The sequence below is a fragment of the Haliaeetus albicilla genome, chromosome 9 (genome assembly GCF_947461875.1).
Source record: "Haliaeetus albicilla chromosome 9, bHalAlb1.1, whole genome shotgun sequence".
In the NCBI taxonomy this organism is placed as follows: domain Eukaryota; kingdom Metazoa; phylum Chordata; class Aves; order Accipitriformes; family Accipitridae; genus Haliaeetus; species Haliaeetus albicilla.
In genome coordinates this window covers 29,885,139-29,909,224 of record NC_091491.1, presented here as the reverse complement: position 1 = coordinate 29,909,224, position 24,086 = coordinate 29,885,139, and the positions used below count along the sequence as shown (strand labels likewise).

Here is a 24,086-nt window from a genome sequence, read left to right as displayed (position 1 = left end):
CACCTGTACTGTTCAGGGCTCTGTAACATGGAAGAAAGGTGGCTGAAGGGGTGGCCAATGATCTCTAAATCATGAATAGTACAGGAAACATCACATAGAAAGCAGCTATTTGCTACTTCTCTAAAACAAAAATCTACAGTGCCCAGTGATTTAGAGAGCAGCTTTAAGAGCATTTTTATGCAGTACATAATGAAACTGTGGGAATCACTGCCACAGGTGCTGTCAAGTCCAAGGCATAAAAAATTCAGAAATATATTAAACCACACTCTGGGAGATTTTCAGTGGCTATTAAATCTAGATACAAAAAGACAGCTTACTGAACTGTTAAACCTTTCTCTTCAAGAAGTTAGAAGACTACACCAGGGAAGAATTGTTCTATACTTGCCCTACTTCCTAACCAGTTTCCATAAGCATTTGATACCAGTTACTCTCAGAGACAGTGGAGAGGGATAGATGGGTCTTTGATCTAAACTGAAGTTTTTGGAAAGCTGCGTGTTCACAATGACACATCAGTCTGTGACCCATTTAACCCCTGACTCACTGGTGATTTTTCTAGGAATGTACAAAAAGTGCCACAAAAACTCTGTAAAAGCTACTTGCAGAGTGCTATGCTCTTGGGATCTCCCATTTTCAGAGCTCTAGAAAGCACTATGCTAATTAACATGCACTGGTAATTACATGTATCAGCAAGCACAGGGCAGGCAACACACAGAGGCAGTTGGTGTACAGAAGGCTGCTGATACGATATGCACTGCTTGCATAGGATTTGCTAAGACATCAGAAGAAATGACTATTGGGAAACAGTTGGTTTTGGCACCTTGGAACTGAATGTATGAGAGCTTGTGTACTGTCAGAAATTCAATTACATTGTAAAATGGCCTCATATACTAAGGCAAAAAGGAGAGTGACAAGGACCGCATTTTTAAATATCAATGTATGTGAAGCCACTCAAGTTTCAAGTCTCTTGAAACTGGGTGTGACCATTTCTCCTGCATTTAGTAACTCACCCCATTGAGTGCAAATACACACACTGTGTAGATCATTCCAATGGCTGCAAATGCTATGAGGCACATCAGGAACCGGAGGGCATCTCTGTACAGCTTGAAGTTCATGGGTTTAGGGTAGAGAATGGACCTCACCAGATCCCCTTTGGCTGTATTGAAACCTGAAATGACAAACTAAAATCATTCCAAGGGGAAAACATTTCCAAAATTCTCTACAAAGAACTGAGGCCTTTAAAATGATTCATAATTTCCATAACGTAAGAAAGAAGGCCCTGATATTTCATTTCAGTGTATGTGACCTACTCTGCAGAATATAGAAAAAAGTTATTTTTGTCTTAAGAAGGAGGATTTTTTCAATGTTTCAGAAGCAAAGAAAAATTCTTCTTCGTAATCATATGCTAGTGGTTTTTGTAAACATTATGCCAAGCAAACAGAAACAATGCATAATAGCTTAGCCCAGCCCAGGATATCAATTCTCCATCTGTTGTAAATTTGGATTAATACCTTTAACTTAATGTGACTGGACAAATAAGACTGTTCCAGTAAGAAAAAGCATGAAAGGAAAACCAAACTGAAGTGTTGACTGACCAGTCCGCAGCACCACAGCTTTTACTACTCCTGTGTCATCTGCCTTGGTCTGTATGACCTCTGTTCCACAGAAAAGGACATGTTTTTTGTAATCCTCTGCACAGTGCATTCTCCAGGGCTTGAAGTTATCAGCTTGGGGTAAGTGAGTCTTTGTTACTGGAATACTTTCCCCTAGGGAAGATGAGCTCAGATGATGAAAACTGCAGTACACCTTAAAATCAGCCTGCTGAGTTTCAATTAAGTACAGTATCTAGACATCCAGATGGTAATTTAAAGGTATTTACTAGAGAAACCAATTTAGAGAAATGTTACTTTTATATTGTGACATCTTCAGTGACTAAGAGTTTGAAGCTTAGCAAGCAAATAGACTCTGCCAGAGAAGAGCTCTCCTTTGCATCACTACAACAGCTTCATGTAAGTTTGAGAACTGAAAGCAGTCCAAGGACTCCAAACCCTGGCTGCAGATATACAGACTTGAACAGAGATCTGAACTGGTATTGCATGACTATTTGATGGCTGCAAGTTGTTTACCTAGTTTGAACCTCATGTGCAGGTCACTACACTGTTCCCTTAGGCAGATTAAACATGACACTCCTTATTTCCCCTTCCCTAGTAAAAAGGAGAGCCTTCAGCTCAATGCTTGACAGCTAACAAATACCCTGTTTATGTCAAAGCAGATACTAAGGTGAAGCCTTCTGACAGCTGAAGCTTTCTAAATGAAAGGGGTTTCTGGAATTTCTCATTTACATGAAATTTCAGAACTGTGGGCTTCAGTTTGATCCAGACCAAGACCAAATTTAAAGACAAGAAACAGAACTATGAACATCTGCACCAAAAATCCTGCTTTGCAGTGAATTCTCCCACCTAGTGTGTCCTCCACTGCTATCACATGAACATGGAGCTGAGTGTCTGGAGGGCTAGACAGACACTCCAGCAGGTTGGAGATACTGCAGAAATCAGCGACAAGATATTCAGAGTGACCAAGAGAAATCCCTACAGCCTGAGTGGACCATGGGCCGTGTTTGGGAACAGCTTTGCTCCATATCTGCTGTTTCATCTCCTGTTGTGCTCACTCCTCTTCACCGCCCACTCCTCCCTTTCTCATGAGAGGATGTCTTCCTAAATTCTACACCCCAGAAAGGAAGAAAAGGATGAACTGCCCTTCCTAAAGTCCATCTTGTCTATTTAGATAAGCTGAAGCTAACTACAATCCAGACTTTACTATAGCAAACACCCAAAAGAATCCCCTTCTAAGCTAGCTATAGACTATCTCATAACAACGGTGATACATGATAACACTGTATGTCTTGTGTCACTGGCTGAAGCCATAGGGCTATGATGATGTTTTAATGGTAAACCTGGGAGGGATGAGCTGTACCTGTCAGCATGCTTTCATTGACAATGCACTGCCCGCTGATCAGGATGGCATCACAAGGCAAAAGGGTTTTGCCCTCTTTCAAAACCAGCATATCTCCAGGAACAAGATGGTGTGATTCCAGCTCTTGGAAACCTGTAGGTGACATGTAATGCAAACTTTGTGCTTCATATATTTCTCTGTGGTAAGGGGAAAAAATATAAGGAACTACCTGCTGAATAGATTGTTACTTCTTTATAATGGCTGATAAACAAAGGACCACAAGTAGGACCTAAGAATACAACCTCCAATATTTAGAAAAGCCTAGGCATCAGTTTGAACTGCAGAATTCCTTCTTATCTCCCCAGGAGCCCAACCAATGGTTATTGTTCCAATGCACTGACCTAACTGAAGAAGCTTGGATCTACGTTTCTTAGTTTGACTCTGTCTTTTTGGGTTGTGGTCTAAATACCATGGCAATGAACAGATTTTGCATGGAGTGATTAGGTGGACTCACAGCCTTTTAATGGCTATGTAGTTAGCCTTGTCAGCACTGCTTTAAGAAAAATAACATAGTTTTCCTGATCATTTTTTGCTAAGGCTGCACTCAAACAGTTATGAATATGACTGATGTGCTACAACATACTTCTAGGTCAAATTAACCCAATCTGCAGAAGCTAGTTAATTGAGCTGAGAGACAGAAGAGGAAACTGCTCTAGAATTTGATACTATACATTCTTGGGTTTGACATAAATTGCTATAGAAATGAAACACATTGAAGAAAGAAGTGTACAGGAGTCACCTTCCTTATTTCTGCAGACAGTGACCATGATGTTGTTATGAGACTCAACCAGTCTGTGCAGTTTAACCGATTGCTATAAATTAAAGAAGAACACACAAAAGTGTTACATCTTACTTACATGATGCAATTCATCCACTAACAATTATTCCCTTTTGTTACTTGTGGTTATGAGACCCCTCATAAACTGGGGTCTGGCCCTGCCAGGAACCATACAATCATACAGAGAAAGAAAATCCCCACCTTAATTATGGAGAAGGTGTAACAAAAGGTTACAAAGCAAAGCACTGGAATGGGGAAGGGAGGATGTGGGTAAAGAACCACACAGAGATTATGATGACTAGGAGGCCAGGGCATTGCACCTGCTACTACACAGTGTCACGAGACTAAACCTCTAAGTAACTCTCATAGGACTGTACGTGTGCATTTTGTAACATCCTGGCCTTTCCCAGACATAAGAAATAAATTCTCCTTGTGGAAAAAGGTGAGGTGTCTCACCTGTCTAAGATCATATACAGTCAAAAAAATCGAGAGAAGAGACATGATTATGATGGCAGTGGCATACTCCATGTAATCTTCAGCAAACCACAGACACACACTGAACAGCTGGAACACGTAAAATGGATTTAAGACCTGTTTGGAGAGAGAGCAATACTCAAGAGCTGGCCACACTTAAATGGCTCCAGTATACCCAGCCAGTCCAACCCATTAGAATTGGGCTGGAATAAAAGCTATTGAGTTAAGTGTTGTGTCTCCCGACCCCCTTTCTAATTTTGTTAGCAGTGGCTTCAGTCTAATCAGATTGGACCATTTCCATCTGACAGAAGGGCCAAATAATCTGGACCAAAAGGATGTTATTTGGGATGTGAATGGCTCAGCCCAAGCCTTGTTTTGCTTGCTTCTTTACAAGAAATGTAACAAAGGTGACAGAAGAGCAAGTTGTGCCATGAGGATGGAGCTCACATACCATAGGCACATCTCCACAAACGCTCAGTTTAGGCCACATATAGCCAGTTCCTGTCTGAAAAAGATACTAGTGCTTTACATGGTGCTGTGCTCAGAGTCATGAGCTTGTTGGATCTCTCTGCAGCTGTAGGCATATGCCAGCTACTGCTGTTCACTTAATCTCTGCTGATCAAGTGACAGCCTTTGCCTGGAAGGTTAGACTTCCAGTGCAGCTTGTAAACATTCACTGACCCTTGTAAGGCCAACAGAACAAGCTCCCAGGACACAGATACATACAAATATGAAGCAGCCATACAGGCATGGGGATGGAGGATAAGGAACAATGGAGAATCAATGAATTTATGGTGATTTCATGGAACAGCTTTAAACAGGATTTGAAAAAGGAGTGTACTTGATGAGTGAGTACTGGGAAGCTAACTCAGGCATAGAATCCATTATATTCTATATGCACACTCTGCCTCCCCAAGTAGCCTAGAATAAAAGCAACAGAAATGCTTAACCTCTTTGATGAGTAGTTTCCAAATAGGGATCACTGGAACATCAATAGTGTTTGGCCCACATATAACTTTCCTGTATGGGATAAAGATACATCACTTAGGGATAAAATAGTGACAATGTAGCTCACTCAAGAAGCTGCAGCTTTCAATAGTCCAGAGAGCTTGTATCGATCCCAGTTTAAAGGCTGTGAGGACCTTTCTCCAAGAAAAAAACATTAAATGCCCCTACAGTGCTTATGTCAGAAAAGATGACTGTACCAATGAAATCTACTTAAAAAGACAAGAGGTGTAACACAACCTTTTAGGCAAACATTTCCGTCATGCAAAAATTCCTTTGAAGCACCACAAACAAAGGAATTCTGCACCTAAAACTAAATTATCTAAAACCAAATAATTTTGCATAAAGTTAAGGGTGATTTAAATGTAAGAGTCAACATGAGTTAAGGCCAGGAGCTGGATTTTCAGTATTCAATCAACTGAAGATCATTTCTTTATTTAGCAGTTTCAGGAATATGTATTCTGTAAATTGTCTAATGATACAGTAGTTTGTGAGAATAAATTCAATGACCAGAACTAATAGATTTAGAAGTTCAATACAATTACATGGAGCCCCACTGAAGAAGCACACACACAACTTACCTGCACTATCTCATGGAGACTTTCTCTTACACCAAATAAGAACTGCTTAGAGTTAGTTACAGGACATAGTTATTTCCTGATTGAGAACAATAAGTGATGAATACTGAGACATTTCAGAAACTTTGACAAGGAATACACAACATTCTCTAGCCCTTTTCATTCAATTTTTCATGCATGGCCATTTCATCTAAAATTATGTGCATATTGTGTTATGGATACACAAGTCAAGGAAACTGCACCAACAGCAGTGAATTTACATCTCTCTGAAATTCATATGTTAAGTACTTGTGTTTTAAAATGTGTACCTGACATTCCGTTCATTGCAGGTGAGACCAGAACCAAATTTGGCATGTATAGCTGAGCAAGTGTGGTGGTCTTCTAGGGCTCTAAAACATAAAGGGAGTGTTTTCCTTAGGACATTATTCACAAAGAAGCCTGACTTCCTCAGAGAATTCTGTGACCAGGGTATTGAACTCACCCAACTTTCTGGAACTGTTTTGCATAGATATTCCAGACATAGCGGATTCTTTGTACTTGGATACTTTTCACCTGCAAAACAAAACAGGGACAACAATATATGCAACACAGCAAACAAAAATACTCCCAGGCCTGCTCACAGATCTCTACTAGGCATCCTCACTGGAGTTAAGCACAGATAAAGCAAACTATATGGGGGGCAGGGAGGGAGAGAAGACAGGATTGCATATAGTAACTCCCTAGTTATGTTATAGAGTGGGATCCCCACCTCAGTGCAGGCTCCAGTAAGCTTTACAAATCTTTAGGTCAAGCAAGTACAACGCAGCATTCTTCTCTCCCCATTTCGTGAAGCAAGGTATACAGTCCTCACTCTCATTTCACAGAACAAAGGGAAGAGATCACTGATGCAGTGGTGGGTACGCAGGCAGCTGTCAAAGCCTGTCTTCAGTCAACAGCTCCCTTATCTTCTCTCTGGCTTTGAGGAAAGCAGGGGGCTTTGGGCAGTTTGCAGGCATGGTGCCAAGTCCTTCAGCTGAACAGATATGTGAACAGACAAGAAAGGCCATCCCAGGATACTTCCTGAGTCACTGCTAATGCTAAGCCCTTGCAGAGCAGTTATCCATTAGGAACACATGCTGCCATTCATAACTTGCAAAAGGAGTCTGTCCTGTCCTGCGCAACAATAACAAAGCCTATTCGAGATAATGATGCTTCATATCAGCTGGAAGAAGGCAAGGCTATACACCTATACACATAACTAATACAGAAAACAGCTCTAGGGGACTCTCTCTACCCAGTGCAATAAGCATTATTATAGGCCAATGAAATCTATACTCAACTCATACACTGACTCAAAATGGAGCTATAACCACAGTCATTAACCTAACAAGAGGTCTGTAGTTAGGATTTCACGCAATAGGAGCTGGAATATTTGCGATGCTAAAAACTGGAGTGGGAAATGAGGGACTTAACTCGCTGCCGGAACAGGTCCTTGGAAAGCTCTTGGGCACTAGACATTACTCTAGACTTAGGTAGCTTAAATGGTAAAAAGGTTTTATAATTGACTTTTAAGTAGGGGCTTTTGAATTGCTAGTGAAGGATTAAACTGTTTGCTTTTTGCTGCTTTAAAATTTGTTCTTTTCTATCTAGATGTTTTGATTGATATGAAAGTGGTGTTCAAAGGGCCTATTATTTGAGGCTATATTGGGCTTTTTTACGTCACTAATTCAATCCTCTGAAGAATGTTACAAACCAGTCTTCACTTTCATACTGTGCCAGTTGATTAAACTAGCTGGCACTAAACTTTCTTATGTACATTAATATATGCCCACACAAAACAGCAGTAACAGCAACAGCTTTGCGCAGCTAAAGGTAGGTTTATAATGAAAATATCTACTAAAAATTGCTGTAGATATAAAAATAAATGCTAACAAGTTAGAAATCTATTTCCTGGAAAATAGCTCCTTCATGGGTTCCCCAGTGCAGTGATCTAGTATCTATAATCAAGAGCCAGCTATAGCAAATGTACCATTGCACTCCTATTGCTCACACCAATTTAATGTGTAATGCTAAGCAAGACATTTAACTGAACCGTCTGGTACTTGTTCTAAAATGGGGATAATCATATTTACTCAGCTCATGAGAGACCTTGTGATCTGCTTGGATCAATTAATTGTCTACCTTCTCCCCAGTGCCTCCCTGGGATCTCAAAGCTATGGAACTGACAGAGACCAGGATACATTTTTGCAGGAACAGTCAACAGTGCAAGACCTGACTCCAGTAAATGTACTTTAAAGCATAAATTGGTGCACACAAAGGCAAGAAAGCAAAATGTGTTTAAGACCCTCCTTGATGAAACATTTCTGGAAATACTGATGCAGCTCTGCCTAGGCACTTTTCTATTCTATTCCCCCTCAGCTGCATTCATCCATGTTTTCATGTTACTGTGGGAGCTGTGATATTCAGTTCCTCACAGTATCCCTTCAGAAACACAGCCACCCCTAAATTCCTTGATTCCTATGGCAGGAATGAGTTTTTGATTTGGAACTCTGACTCTTCACTGCCAACCCCGGTGTCTTGAAGCTCTCCTACTTATAATGTAGGTCTTCTCTCAGGAGTAGTGAGGATTCATTTTTCATAACCCACCTTGGAGTAAGAAAGGATTTTTACAGAGGCGAGTGAAGTTCTCCAAAATCTCTAGCTTGTTTTTCTACAGCTCACTATGTTGACCAAGCTGTAAATTTCTTAGCTGGATATGTTTCACAGCTCACTTTCACTCCATGAAGTATGGCTGAGATTTGCTATCATCTCCCAGATGCTGCACGGAATACTTTACTTACTTGCAAACTTGGCTTCATTATGGCTTTGCTGAAGACTGAGTCTTCCTCAGCAGTGGCTGGATAATCCAATCTACTTTTGGTAAGTGCAGATACAGAGATCCATGTCACAGTCTTACGAGAATAAATTCGAAATTCATCCTAAATGAATATGAAAGAGAAGTGTCACAATCTCCCTCAAAATCAGACCAAACTCACTATCACCTTGGAGTGAATGATTACAGTAGCCCTTTCTAGAGCACTGCTCCAGCTTTTTTAAAGAACTAACCAACGGGGGCCTCCCAGCACCTGTGACTGATAGATAAATGAGCCGAATGGGAACGGAACCATGGTCCTGTCAAAATGCAAGTACTGCAAATAATTCACTGGCCGCAGGCCTGGTGCTTGGCTGATAAGGATGGAATGTGAACACCCAGGTCATGATCTAGGACAGTAAACAGTGCAGAACAATCTGAGATGCGGTGACCATACTGTAAAGGGAAGATCAAAACGAACATAGATCTGTACTGCAAAATGGATCTTTAGTGCCAATACCTTTTCACAGTCATCCCCGTGTTAACACTTCATTCGAACAAGAGTGTGAGCACCATGCCTCCCTTATGGTACTTTAGACAAGCTTTTGCCACAAACTGAGTTCACAATCTTGCTATTTTTTACAAAATAAGTTCAACATTGGAACTGCATGATACCTAGTGTTGGTAGTCCAGTCTTACATATTAGAGCAACTACTGTAATAAGTACCCTCATGTTAAGTTTCAGTCCTGAACACTGAACCACATGCATTAAAGCCAATTATGAGACTGACTGATATATCATACTCAGTGTGTGAACAGTTTGACAGGTGGAAAAAGCTGATTACCTCAGCCAGCTAGGTTCTGAAAGCACAGTTATTAAACTTCATTTGGAAATGACAACAGAAAAAAAAGATTCTGTACCAAACATGAGTCCTTTTGAATAATTTAAGGGTTCAAAAAAGAACTTAAATAATGTTTATATATCTTATTTATTTGTGCACTTTTCTTCTTAAACTGGTATTTTGAGTAGAATAACATTTATTTCTGATATTTATCTTTAATTTAAATTTCAGAATTAGTAGACATTGAGATGCAGATTGAGATGAGAAGCAGTGAATAACACAGGTGCTCATTATTTGAACTAAAGTGAGTCAAAATTCAACAACAAAAGTTAGTTAATAGGCTTTTATACTGCAATTGCAGAGACGATGATGATGACTTATGAATGAAGGTTTTATGTTAAGCAGAAGAGAATTCCAAGGATCAAGCTGATGGGATTACTTGTATTCTGTCGTGGTTTAACCCCAGCCAGCAACTAAGCACCACGCAGCCACTCACTCACTCCCCCCCATCCAGTGGGATGGGGGAGAAAATCAGGAAAAGAAGTAAAACTCCTGGGGGAGAAAATCAGGAAAAGAAGTAAAACTCCTGGGTTGAGATAAGAACGGTTTAATAGAACAGAAAAGAAGAAACTAATAATGATAACACTAATAAAATGACAACAGTAGTAATAAAAGGATTGGAATGTACAAATGATGCGCAGGACAATTGCTCACCACCCGCCGACCGACACCCAACCAGTCCCTGAGCGGCGATTACCCACCCCCCCACCCCCCCCCCCTTCCCAGTTCCTAAACTAGATGGGACGTCCCATGGTATGGAATACACTGTTGGCCAGTTTGGGTCAGGTGCCCTGGCTGGGCATGAGAAGCTGAAAAATCCTTGACTATAGTCTAAACACTACTGAGCAACAACTGAAAACATCAGTGTTACCAACATTCTTCACATACTGAACTCAAAACATAGCACTGTACCAGCTACTAGGAAGACAGTTAACTCTATCCCAGCTGAAACCAGGACAATTCTCATTAGCAGTAGCCATCACATTTGAGAACCAACATAACTAGAATGTAGGGAAAAAACCAAAACTGACATTTTAACACAAAGAACCACAAAGGATATCTGAAATTGCCCAGAGCATACTTTGAGAGAGCTTCCTGATAACAAGAATATACAATATGATTAAATTCTTGTTTAATTACATAAAGGATCATTTAAAAACTCATTTATTTGAAAAGTGCTTGGCATGGCAAATCCATTTAAAATGACACACAAGAATAGGTAATTAAAAATGCAAACTGAACTGAAGATTAGAAAGGGAGATTAAACTTCATATGCTTTTTCTAAAAAAAAAAAAAGTATCCCTGGCCTATTAGGATGCAGATTGTTTCAATATACAATATTCAATAAGCAGATCTGTGATTTTCAAACCCCAAGATTTTAACTGCATGCTGCTCTGCTCACTTAAGAAGGCAGCTCAAACACAGTGGTAGCAAGTGATCCATTTTGCAATTGCCATTGTTCAGCAATCTTTGAAGCAGAACAAATCAAACTTCTGGAAGTAAACCAACCCTGCCAGCTCCTGGAGTATTCAGGCTCAGCTGGGATTCAGAGTCAAGTCTCAGTTTGCTTCTTTTAGTGTTGCAGTAGCTTCCATGAAATGAAATCAGGGTTTGCGTACGTTGCAGTGCTTCAGTACACTCCTCAACAGATAGAAACCTATATTAGGAAACTACAAGCAAAACATAACAGCCCTGAAAGTATTAACTGCAGGATTGCGGGCTTATTGGACATGGGGAAGGGCTGATGGAAAATGGAAACATACAGCCAAGAAAACAAGCAGTGTAAGCTTGCCCTCTTCCTTATACTGATCCCTCATCATGCACTGTTGGACACTGCTACGGACAGAACTAGACAAATCTTAGGTTTGGCCCACTAGCTAAATTTTGGCAGAGAGATGCAGCTTCATGAGGACACCCAAGGGAAGGAAAAAGGATCTGCTGGACACTGCCAATCAAACAGACGCTTTAGACTCTGGAGAACAGATACGCAATGCAGAAAGGACATGGGTGGCGGAAGGGAGGAAAAAGGACTGAGAGCAAGTATCACAGTCTTGAAATCACAGATATTACAGTTTTTTTCACCCCAATGTCTTTCAGCTTGTTGTCTGATCAGCTGTTACCCTCCATTCCAATCATCACCTTACATATAATTTGTGGAATACTTGAGAGTTCTTTAGATCAATGATGGTAGACATAAGATATTATTGCAGGAAATCAGCAATGTAAGAGATTTCAGTTAACTGGATTCCTTCCAATTAACTCATCTTCCAATTAACTACATACTAGGGACTGATTTAAAGATTAAAGTAGGCACGTACTGTTGTTCTGAGCAGAACAATGTCCGCTTCTTCCAAGCTGCAGCGGGTGCAGTTTGCCCACACATCCCACTCTGGCTTCCAGTAGAAGAGCAGCAGCAGAGCCCCACAGGACAAGATGTATCCAGCAATGCACAAGGCCTTTCGGCAGCCTTGAGTTTTGTAGCCAAAAATCTCCTGCACAGCAAAGACAAGGAAAAAATCATTACTGTTCTCTTAAAGAAACACCTTGGAATATTACACTTTCCCATCATCCACTGTTCTCCCATAGGTACTGTGGAAAAACAAGCCATAAAATTTGTATTTGGCTTCTTTATGCGTCCTAAACGTGACTAGAAAAAAATTTTGCATGTTCCAGAGAAGTTTTCATTCACTCTCACAAAATCTGGATTGCTGTAGTCTGACCAAACCTCTAAAATAGTTTTATGTAGTTGTGAAACTCAGCATGAGACACTCTTATGTGTGTGCATGAGTTGGAATGATATCAGAATATACAGACCCTAACCTTTAGGCCCCAAGTCAGGAACACAGATTTGCCTGGTCAGCTTTTTTAAGGTCCCTGGGTGACAAGAGCTGAAGAACTTGAGTACATCTGCACTAGGGGATGGAGAGTGGTGGAGACCCACTGCAGCAGCTGAGACAGTGCCTGCTGCAGAATCAGAAGCACTACTGCTGTCCTGCCATAGCAGTGAGTCTGCATTAATGCACCTACACCTCAGAGACTCAGCTAGTGTCTCTGCATGGTGCTGAATGACACTGTGTGGCTGCACCAGCTGGAGCTGCTTTGCCCAACTCGGCACAGACACAGCTTTTGTAGGGCTGTTACCGTCTTCCATCATAGCTCCAGTATGGTGATTTTGGACCTTGCCAATGTGCCATTGTCCTAACATCCCCAAATAATAATAACAACTGTTAGTAAGTACAATTAATGAACACTTGCAGAATGCTTTACATGTTCAGAGGGCCTAAGGAAGCTACTCACTGTAGCTCTATGAGTAGGTATTATTATTCCATTTTTAAAGGCAGGGAAATAGTTACAGTGAGGCAAAGTGACTTGCCCAAAACTTCAAAGGGATGACTGTCAGCATTACAGTTTAAGAGCTGCCAGGTTTTGGTACCATGGCCAAATTCCCTCTCAGTAGTGCTAGCACGGACTTGGTAAAGGTGAAATGAAATGTATACAGTGAATTTATAAAGGAGACCCAGCCCTGATCTAAGATGGGAGATTGCATGGCTGCAATTACATGGGGCGACCAGGAGAATTTGCTAACATAAGGGTTGAGATTCCTCAATCTCCTTCTTCCTAGTATATCTGCAGCAATTGTGCAATCTGCTTCTGAAGATCAGATATCTGCAGCCACAGATATTGCAAGATCCATTCATAAGGTGAGAAGAAAAGGCAATGTAATTGGAAGGATGAGTAATGCATAATTCCTGGTTCTGTGCTGGTGTCTTTGCTTGTTACACGAAACGCAGGCCCTACCCAGTGGTTCTACACTGCCTCGGCCTACCTGCTCTATGTCATTCTCCAAAAGACAGACTCTATCTTCCTAGTTAATCTCCATGGGGTTTCTAAAGGAAAGAAAGGGGCAACCGTGGGGAAGAAGTATGGTAAACTACACAGGGAAGTGGCCTGCATTGCACAGGACCTTGTTATACCACTGTGCAATGCACACGCTCAGCATTTTCAAAGGTTTCTATAATCTCTGAGCAGCCCAAGAGAATAAGGCAACTCTGCAGAAGATAGAAGGAAGCTCATGGAGGACAGCAGCAGGTAAGGTTGCTAGAAGGTAGTTGGTGTGGCAGTCATGTGCTATTAATATTCACATGATCCTATAAACAGGTAAAAGGCTCTGCATTCACCTCTGTCTAGTTGTACCCTTAACAAAAAGGTTACAAAATTAGTGTCAGCACCAGCATACAGAATAGTACATAGAACTATGTGAACTTACCGTTCACAGCAATGGCTTACTAGCAAGATCCAGATGCTTGGATCCAGACTTTACAGCTTGTCAGCAAAGCAAAGGAACTCCCAAGGAGACAGAGATGCCTAAGGGAAGAACTGTTAAAAGAACATGCCTTCGGACTTCCTCCACTAAATGGCTGGACCTGGAATAACTGGAATAGTATTTTCAAATTGGGATGGGCATGAATATCAGGGTGGGGAAGAATGAGATTGCTGCCATGTGCATCTTGGTTCTGCCAGTGAATCACTTCTTTAATTTCCAGCTTTTGTGCCTTACACCCAAAGTCTGAGAAGTCAATAAGGCTGTAGTTAATGCAATTAAGGGAGAGGGTGGGCATTCAGCATGTGATTGGCAGCCATTTGGGATCATCTTCTGTTGGCAGTGTTCTTCTCTTCTGAAATGCTGAATGATTCTCCAAGCCTGATATGACAACATAACCATAGAGCTAGGGCAGACTCTGTCTTCCTCTGCCTAGGAAACCATGCACCTATATATCAAAATATGTATCTGAGTCCCCCTATGCCTGCATATGTTTCCATGCCTTTGTTTTCCAGAATAGTTTCCCCTCAAAAACCGGTTTGATTCCTTAGATCTCAAGACACTTCCCAAAACCAAGGATGCATCAGTATTCTTCATCTTGAAAACTAGGAGAGAAGAAAACAAGGAAAACAGCTCAGCTGGGAAAAAAAGGCCATGCTCTTAAGACATCCACTATGCTGTCTGCTGGATCTTGCTGCTTCTCACAAGGGACTTTCCTGAGATAGATAGCTGTTCTGACCCAGGGCACATTCTGCCCTATGAACACAAGTGTTGTTTCAGGTTCATTGGTTTGTGTCTTGACGAATGTGACACTTCTGAATATAGGTGTTCAGGAGCTCTACAAGGAGTAAGCTGGGAAAGAATAAACATCAGACGTTAACTGCTGTTTTGTATCTGGATGTCCATGCAGGAATCTAAAGCCAAAGATAGAGCATTTCCCACGGTTGGAAAATGTCTGGAGCAGGTTACCTGGGCCACATCATTCAGAAGTAAAGCTAAGCAGGGAAATAGACTGAGCTCCAAACCTAACCTGTGCCAAAATTCCCTGGGCCAGAACCTTTCAATACTTCAGAATAAAATGATCTGTTAGGTTGAGGTGTTTTTCCTGATCCTTTGCCTTCAGCTGGAAGGACTACAGAAATGAATGCTGCATTCATAAAAAAAAATTTAGTACATAAATAACTCCCTGTTGAAACAGAAACAGTGTTAGTACAAATACTTCTCACTTGTCAAACAAGTCAACAGTGGAATTCTTTAGAATTCTCAAAACCATTATCTTCTCAAAAAAAGGTGAATATTAGACCTGCAACAGAGGTATCTACAATGTGCATGAAGAAGGGGGGGAACAGGCACACACATGATGCAGATTCCTCAGCAGGTTTATCTAGCCACGTGGATGCCTTACAGTAATTACGGTTTGGAAATTCTTCAAGCTTATTCAGGAGTCACTAGGCCTATACTACAAAGATCTCCAAGCAAATGCAAGTCCACTATGGCAAACAATATTTCCAGGGCTGGCAGAAATCCTGGTGATGATGTCACCAGTAAGAACATGTCTGTCAGGTTGGTTTTATGTCGTTAAGGAAAAGAGAATAACTTTTGCTGGGTTGTATTTCATTACACAAAAAGGCTGTGCTGATGCAGACATGCCTCTTTTGAAGATAGGTCTGATGAATACAGATTTGCACCTTGACAACTTTTCTACTGTGTGAGCAGATTTTTAGGGCTCAGTGTGTGCATTTGGCATATATAACATTACACAGCCAAATAACCTGGGGTCTTGAGGGCACCAGACTAAGAGATGGTGGAAAACAAAGCTAAGATTAGCTATCTGTAAGACTCCAAAGGGCTTCTCGTTATCTCACAGGACGTAGCACTGTCTACAAAAGAGGCTGGTATGCAGGGCTCATCTCATCTCTGTATAATAATTTTTAATAAATTGTACTGTATCGTAAAACTTTGTTTCCTCATCTGTTAAGATTCCCTTTCTCTTGAGACTCCCAACAGTCAGAAGAGTGACTAAAATAAAATGGTTTAACTTGTCAGTGAAGGGTCTAGGGAGGGGCCATGGATTATTGGACAGAAAAAGCTGCCAGACCTGCTCAGCTGGCAGAAAATGTGCTTATTCCAAGAAAGGTTCTTAGCTGCTTTTACAATCATACAAAGCCAGCACTCAAAGGCTTATCGCTCTAGTGTCCAGCAAGTCTTTGTTACTTATGTTTAAAAGAAAAGTTGCCTGTAACTGCCAGGTCATCTGCACAGCAGAATTTAAATGCAAAAGTCAAACAAGTTCACCCTTTTCTTTGGTGAAAACACCCTTCAGTTCACCCTTTTCTTTGGTGAAAACAAGGCCTGTAGCTACCAGCAAGGAGTCTAAACGGTGACTGTGAACTATCATATTTCTGGCAACCCAATCACCAAGTACCCTATTTGAACAACCTGTTGCTATAACAACAGATAATAGGATTAGACTTGAAAGACTGGTTAAGATTCACAAGGAATTTAATAACTGAATCTCATTCTTACCAACCAGAACCTGTTTCATCAGAGGTTTGTTTCTGATCCTTCTGAAGCCAGCAGCAACTATCATTCCATTAAGAACAAGGTTGTGCCTTTCAGATTCTATCTTAATTTTAAGAGTTAAATTTTTCAAACTCAAAGTATATAAAATTCCTGGATCAGCTTCCCTTCAGAATTTTGGCATCCCAAAGGAGACATACAGCTGCCAATATGCAGCAGCAAACTGGGGTTCACCAGTTGACTGACTGTAGTTGTCCCATTCCTTCAGATATAAGCAACTGGGGAACACACGCTTAAGACAGGCTTCTGGCAAATCCTTCCTGAAACAGCAGCCTGTCGAAGTCTATCACAATCTTTTGCACTGCAAGACTTATGCTTTGCACTTTAGGGTTTGTGCAAAGTGAATGATTAGTCCCAAGCTATATGGAGAGGAGCATCAAATTGGCAGAGGTCATAAAGCTGTGGTTTTCCTCCCTCTTTCTGTTCCACAACAATTACTTCTCAAAAACACCTTCAAGCAGATCTTTTTGAAGGGAAGGGGGAAAAAAAGCAAGCTAATTTCTAAAATAAATGCCTTCCTATTACCATACCTATTACCCCTCTTTGAGGCAAGCTGCTGCGTCCAGAGTGCTCCACGCTACTGAGATCTTTCCAGTACTACAAATGGTTATGAAGAGAGAGAGAGATTATCTCATGCTCTGAATATACATTGCTAAGTTTTAGCTGGCTACCAGGAGAGTGAACTCTCATTCAAGCAAATGTGCTCCAGCCACGTAAAGTAATCCCAAAGATGTACACAAGGATATACAGGGTAGATTTCCTAAGTCAGCGTGATTATTCTTAAATACAGGACTATCTAGCATCTCAGCTGTACCAAGAAACGGAAACACTGAAGAAAACTTAGAAGTATTTCTTCTCATTAAAGCTGCCCAACTTTCCTCAGCAAAATGGACAGCTAGTTCAACACAGGAAAGCATTGCATGTCCAGAGTCCAAATGAACTACTTGCATGCTTTCAAAATTACTTGAAGTATTTCACTCTGGAAGAACTGGCACCTGCACAATGTCAGCTGTTACATTATTACACCAAGTGATATGATCTTGTTTGAGGAGTCAAGAACTGCATGTTAATAATTTGGTTCAGGTGGATTAAACTGACTGTTAACAATAATGTCAAAAATATTTTTCATGGCTTAGAATTTAAAAAAAATGTTGCAAGGTCACTGAGTCACACATTATGTGCCAGTGCCACTTGCTGTAGCTGCCAATAATTTAAAATACATGATTTTGACAAAGAAAGAATGTCTGCACATAATTGTCTTTTACCCCATGTACTCTGCTTCTCTCCTCTTAAACATAGCCTTGTCTCTTTCTTCACAACTTCTCTCACCTACATATTACTTTTTCTTTCACACAAATACACACACTAGCTGTTCTCTCTTTCTACACACACGTCAGTTTTTTTCTCATCCTCTTACAGCACCTCAGACACCCTCACAGATATCTTCCTCTCTCTCATACTCCCAACTTTTTTCTCTCTCTCACACATATGTAACAAAAACACATACATACCTGCCAAATCTAGCACAATTTGGTTATGGTTTTAATTGCACCTGCTACTCAACTGCTTTATCAATCTTTTCTGTGATTTTCATTTGGGAATCCCAGGTGAATGAGCACTGCTCATGCTCACTGCAGGCTGGGAGAGCATGGCAACTGCCAGACACCTTGGATTTACAGCGCAAATTGACTCAACACTGTGCACACACACCATGTGCATGGAAAACCTCATATTCACAGTGCAGATCCTTGAAGCACTGGACTCACAGCACATGTGCTCAGTATGGTACTGGTAAGAAACTGGGATAGCTGGCTCCATGCAAGCACAAGTTGGGTGTCCCAGTAGCGCACAGCTGGAATTGGACACACAGGGTACAATAGTGTGGCTCTACACAGCACCAGACAGTCCACTTTTAAACCTAATTAGCTCAGGCTCAATTCTGGTGTTGCTAGTGACAGTGCCACTAGTGGGAAGAGAATGACAGGGTGTTTATGGTCCTAGAAGGACAGGGGCAGGGTGGAGCACAGACACTAAACCACCAGCCGTTTGGAGCTGGGGAGCAGTGGCACATCAGCACCAGGGCTAGAGCCAGGAGCGGGGTGCTGCGAGCAGGTTTACTGATTCAGCGGCAGAGCCAGTTGGGTTCTGCATTGCACTGAGCTAATTAGTCCCCACCCTCAGAGCCAGTGCCTTTGTGCTTCCTGCAGTGCTCAGTTCATGCTGCTGGATGACTCTGTACTGCATTCTCTAGCACATCCCAGATTACCAAGGTTTGCACTATGCAAAATATGACACCTCTCCTTCCCTGGATGGCAGAGAGCTGACTGAAAATCTACATTTGCATCTAGGGATAACAAGTGTCCATGTTTTTCCATGACATGGTCTCTTTTTCACTAAAACAGAGTTCTCATTGAGTAGATTTCAAAGATTTCTCCAGGATTTCTGGAAGTGAACAGTCATGTCAGGTTGTAATTGACTGTGTTTCACTAGCTTTCTGGGGCTGTTGTACACCCAGAAATCCTACACACACTCATAGCAGAGCTATAGTGGCTCTGCAGCACAGGAATTTTTGAGAAGCACTGCATTTATCAGACATGCATGAGAATGGTTGCTGTACAGCTGCATCATGGGTCTGACATCTCCAGCAGAATCTGTTAGACGGACAGAATGCATATGTGACAAATAGCTGATCCATAACACACTATAATGCCAAAGCAGCTAAGAAGCACTTAATTTACTACAGTTGTGCACTGAGCCTACTATTTAAGAGAAGCACCATGCAGTAGATCAGATATTTTTTGTAAACATAGGACTTATTTCCACATGTTACAGAATGCATGTAAACATATTCCTCCCTGGGAAACTCTGGAAAGAAATACGGTAGTTCTGTATTTAGAAATCCAGCTTTATACAGGCGCTCAGGCTGGAATAGTGTTGCCAATTCAACAGACTGCATTTCCTAATAATTTATGCTAACATAACACATGTGTTTTTATGTTCCAGAGAAAGCCAAGGTTCCCAGTCCTCATCTAACTGGAGCTGACCCTAGAGATTCAGCTGTCACATGGTTAGGAACACCACTCCGGCCCATCCCTCAAGCTCATATAAGACCACCTCCACCTAGATTTATAATGCCATATCAATAATCTGTTGAGCCATCCTCCTGTTGGAGGGGATAACCAATTAAACCCAGTGGACATGTACAACTTTATTTTCTTTCTGCTAAAAAAAATTATATCCCTTTCTAACTCTGTGTTTCTGCTATGGGAACACCCCCACCACCCATAACTAAATTACAGACTGTAGCATTTTATTACAGAACATGTGCCATCTGCTGCTTCAAGTTGAGAAAGACCTAGACAGAGATACGACTTACCATCTCATTCTCTTCTCCCTGGTTAAGCTGTGCATAATGGTTCTTGGCAGGATTTTCCCCCATGAAATGACCCTCTGGAGACTTCCTAGAGCACCCTCAGGACACGTCTTCAGCGTTGTGTGCTTGAACTTCCACATTGAGGAAGCGTTCTAAGTACACACCTTCCTTATAACTCTGCTGATGTTTGAAGAATGGAGCTCCTCCCTCTCTGTGGGGTTAGCAGGTAACATTCATCCCTCCTCCTTTCATTCTGTTGTTGGAGTTTTGTGACTGCAAGGGTACATGCAAAATTCATTCAAAGACACTGCAAGAAAGAAAAAGTTAGATCTTAACAGCTGTTTGCCACAATATGACTGTGGGGCATAACTGATAGGTGCAAGCAAGTGCTGTTGGCATGCAATTTTCACGGGGGGGCAAGAGGGGAATATTTTTCTTCGAGAGATTATGGAATCACTGGAGACCAGGAGTGTGTCCAAATGAGAAGGAAAATAAGCATTGCTGTTGTTAACACTCTTAGCAACCAGCCTGAACTAAGTGTCCAGCTGTGTTCCCCACATATGCCTTGGAGAAAAATTCAAGCTCTGGCATTGTAAACAGAGGCCCCAGTTTGTGCCCGTGGATTTATGCACTGCCTGTGTGTTAGGATCCAGCCTTGTACCATCTGTAACCAGTATTTTTATTCATTGTTAAGATTATCATCACAGAATTTCTTCTGACCTCACCATATAGCTTTGGAAAACACCACTGAGGTTATTTACTCACTGTTAGGGGAAACTAGAGTTCCCCACTGATGTCAGTGAGCTGGATACAAATGTCTCTGACCTCCAAATCAGAGCCAAAAGGAAGCTGGCAGAAAAAGAGCACTGAGGGTTTTATCACCTCCTTTTTTTGCTAGTCAGGCTGCATTTGTTTATTAGTCTTGTGATTCATGCTCATTACTATTTCCTTGTCCTTTACCACTTTTTAAGAAGTTACACACCAAATATTTCAGGAATGAGGTCAGGAAAGGCAAAACCTGTTCTTCCAGCAAATACGTTAAGGAAACTAAAATATTAGTTCTGGGGTGACTGAAACAGATCAAGAGGTGCCAAGTTAGTTCCTTTCCATTAGCATTTTACTTCCTTGTGGCATGGACTTTTACAAGTCCCAGACACCTCAAGCATCAGGAAAGACCACTGCCTACCCTGCAGTAGGCAGGCTCAGAGAAACTGAAATGGGAGAAATGGAGGGAAGAAAGAAGAGAAAATGAGGGAACTAGATCAAGTAATACAATAAAAGTTGCCCATTGCTAATAATGTGAGCCAGGCACAGACCTGCAAACCAGATTTGCATGTATGCACAGCACAGGGACAGATATGTTTGTAAAATGCTGGTGACAAGCAGTTTGCATTGGAGCGAAGTTGTTTGGTCTTGACACCTAGCACACTTTCAAAAGGAACCCAGACCAGAGGCTGGACAGAAAAGGCTGTAACTGTACTAAGCTGTGTTAAGGGTGATCTGTTGTGACAAGATCAGGGGTGAACAAGGTGCTCTCCATACCCCAGCTTCAGTGTTACCCCTTCCTTCCCCCAACTGCCACTCTGAGGCTAGCTTTGAGCGTCTAAACTTTTCTTTTTTTTTTCTTCTGAAAGCCAGCAACAGGAACTCCAGTTATTACATGATGATCACAATTTTCAATTAAAAATTAAAAAGAAAGAATGCAATAAAGTCAATTTCTGATAAACCCAATTATACAGGAAAACAGAGCATTGCTATCTAGAAGCTATAGAAGACAGGAAACAACTGCAAAGATACCTTTTCCAAGGCAGGCTGATGATTCTGGGAAATGACTCATTATTTTGGGAGGTGCCAGGGGTGGAAAACAGGAGTGCTACACATGCTTTTTCTGCCTGGTCAGCTTTTGCTGCTTCCCCAGATGTCAGCCTTGCTCTTTCTACTGTCTATAGAAGACTAGGGTGCAGTAGGAGTCCTTGGCTGCCCTTTCACGGAGAAGAGAGATGAGCTGCATTGCAGAGTATCCCACCAAACCTGGGTCTCCAGGGAAGAATCAAGGCTCATCCAATCTATTCAGTACTTGTAGGCTTAATCCAGCTGCTATTGACAATTTCTGCTCCTACAGAACACCCTTATTAGGGAGGTTTATGTCTTCACAACTGAAAACAAATCAAAACCAGATTAAAGGTGTAAAATATTTCCACAGTTCGGCAACCTGTCACAATATTCCAGCAAAATCTGTTAATCCTGAACCAATGAAGATGGTGGAATTTGTTAATTTTCTTAAGCAGGTTCACTTTCTCCTGGAGAAAACACCTGTAAAGCGTCCTGAATTGGAACCTCTAGTTATATGTTGCCCTCTACTGTTCAAAGTAAGAATTACATATTAGTTTATAAAGTTACTTGTATGTCCTATGGAGTATCATAATTTTATTTTTAAATTGAAATTTGCTTAAAACCCCAGATATAAATCACAAAAATGTCTTGTCAAGTTAAAATACAAAGCAAAGGTAAGATTTAAAATATAGTCCCTTAAATTTATAAATAAAGATAAATCTAAAAGCAAGCATGCAAGAGACAGAAACATGTGCCTCACCTTGTCCCTGCAAGTTTTATCTCAGTCCTGAAAATGCATGTATGTATTATGTCATCCTTGTGCAACTTACTTTGCTCTGAAAAATCCTGCTGCATAAACAGAAGCCTGGCCTATAAAACACCCCAAATCTCTTTTTCTGTTTAGCTCAGCACGTGATCTCCAGTTCTGGGCATATTACAGAAAGGAAGCTGTGAACCAACTGGTCACAGTCCACAGGACAGCACAGGGAAGAATGAATGACTAAGGAGTCAGAAAACACAGAAGAGGGACTTAGGGTTGTTTAAAGAAAAGCAGACTGAGAGGAGTCATGACAACAGTTTTCAAACATGTAAATGGAGAAAAGAATATTCTCCATGTCCACTGTGGATAGAGTTAACTTGCTGCAAGAAAGATTCAAATCAGGAACGAGGGAAGACGTCCTATTAATGTTAGCAAGCACTGGCATTGCCAGGTGAACACTCTGACGCCTGTGGTCTCTACGGACAGGTGGGGCATGCTTCTCTCAGAAATGAGGTAACTAGAGACAATCCTGTCTGAGGGCAGATGGACAGATCTGCTGAACTCTCCTGGTTCCTCCTCTGCCTCCTGCTTCCGTGTGGTTCCGTCGGCACCCCTCACTCCCCCCAACTCAGAAAAGCCCATTTGGACACACCTTGTGTTTTCCACCTTTCAAGGCAGCGCTGCCACCCATTTCACGCACTTCTTCAGCGCGACAACAGCTGGGAACTGATCTGGGAATCGTATTCAAGCGGCGCGGAAGACCCTGGTACGACCACAGGCCTCCATCCGGGGCTGGGCCGCACCACGCTCTCCGGCCCTGACCCGCCGGGCCAGGCCCCGGAGGCGAGCCCAGGCCGCCCGGGGGGTGCCGGGGATGCCCTGGGCCGGCCCAAGGGCATAGGGGCTAGGCACTAAGGCCTGGCCCTGCCGTCGCTGGGGTGTGAGGGGAAACACAAGGCTCGGCTGTGGAGGAGCCATAGCCCCCCGTCCCCCCCCGCCTCTCCACTTCTCCTGGCCGGGCAAACCCCCAGCGGTCCTCCCTTCAAAACCCTCCCTCCCTCGCCGCCGCCGCGTCCGGAACCTTTGCGCGGGGAGGCGCGGTTTTCAGCCGGGCCTACCGCCACGGAGCGCGGTGCCCGGAAGCGGCGGCAGCCCTGTCAGTCCGGGGCCGCGGCAGTTCCACCTGCCCTTGCCCGCGGCAGCCCGGGGCGTCAGGCGCGGGAGCCCCGGCCAGCGGCCGCGGTGCGTCCGGCTCCTCCGGGCCCCTCTCGGCCGCTAGGATGTGGCGGACGCGGGCGGCGGCGGCTTGGTGAGCGGGGTGGGCCGCGGCAGGGGTCAGGGCGGGCGCGGCGGGCCGCCGGCGGGCCTGGCCGCTGGGACGCGGCGGCTGTGCGGAGCGAGCGGCCGCCAGAGCCGCGACCCCCTCCCGCCTCTTCCGACCTGGGGGCCTCTGCCCTGGGCGCGGTGTCGGTGGTAACGCTCGTCCCGGCTGAGTAGGCCCTGGGCATCCGTGGGAACGGGGCTGCCCGGGGGGAGAGGCCGGAGCAGCACGGCGGGTCGGGGTGCAGGGTGGGGGAGCGGGCGTGCGAACGGCGCAGGGGTGAGCCTGAGGCCTGCTGGGGTGGGGCTGCTGCTCCCAGGTG

At 42.7% G+C, this 24,086-nt stretch overlaps 2 protein-coding genes across 9 annotated transcripts in view; one reads left to right on the top strand and one right to left on the bottom strand.

Moving 5' to 3' along the window:
- LOC104317133 (probable cation-transporting ATPase 13A4) overlaps positions 1–23,437 on the bottom strand; it is a 50,389-nt gene extending 26,952 nt beyond the window's left edge. For 3 of the 5 annotated variants that reach the window (XM_069792375.1, XM_069792378.1, XM_069792379.1), the window contains exons 1-11: positions 19,854–20,157; positions 11,895–12,068; positions 8,664–8,801; positions 6,326–6,396; positions 6,153–6,233; positions 5,212–5,281; positions 4,244–4,378; positions 3,749–3,821; positions 2,971–3,102; positions 1,593–1,763; positions 1,008–1,165 (exon numbers count right to left, since the gene is read on the bottom strand). In XM_069792375.1, coding sequence (XP_069648476.1) covers positions 1,008–1,165; positions 1,593–1,763; positions 2,971–3,102; positions 3,749–3,821; positions 4,244–4,378; positions 5,212–5,281; positions 6,153–6,233; positions 6,326–6,396; positions 8,664–8,801; positions 11,895–12,068; positions 19,854–19,916 — 1,266 coding nt within the window. In that variant the 5' untranslated portion in view covers positions 19,917–20,157. Of the gene's footprint in view, positions 1–1,007; positions 1,166–1,592; positions 1,764–2,970; positions 3,103–3,748; positions 3,822–4,243; positions 4,379–5,211; positions 5,282–6,152; positions 6,234–6,325; positions 6,397–8,663; positions 8,802–11,894; positions 12,069–19,853; positions 20,158–23,095 lie in introns of those variants that run through there. The other 2 variants (XM_069792376.1, XM_069792377.1) reach the window with 1 other exon arrangement.
- A 129-nt stretch (positions 23,438–23,566) lies between these two features.
- Positions 23,567–24,086, top strand: part of OPA1 (OPA1 mitochondrial dynamin like GTPase) — a 59,960-nt gene continuing 59,440 nt past the window's right edge. For all 4 annotated transcript variants that reach the window (XM_069792383.1, XM_069792381.1, XM_069792382.1 and 1 more), the window contains exon 1: positions 23,567–23,752. In XM_069792383.1, coding sequence (XP_069648484.1) covers positions 23,724–23,752 — 29 coding nt within the window. In that variant the 5' untranslated portion in view covers positions 23,567–23,723. The remainder of the gene's footprint in view (positions 23,753–24,086) is intronic.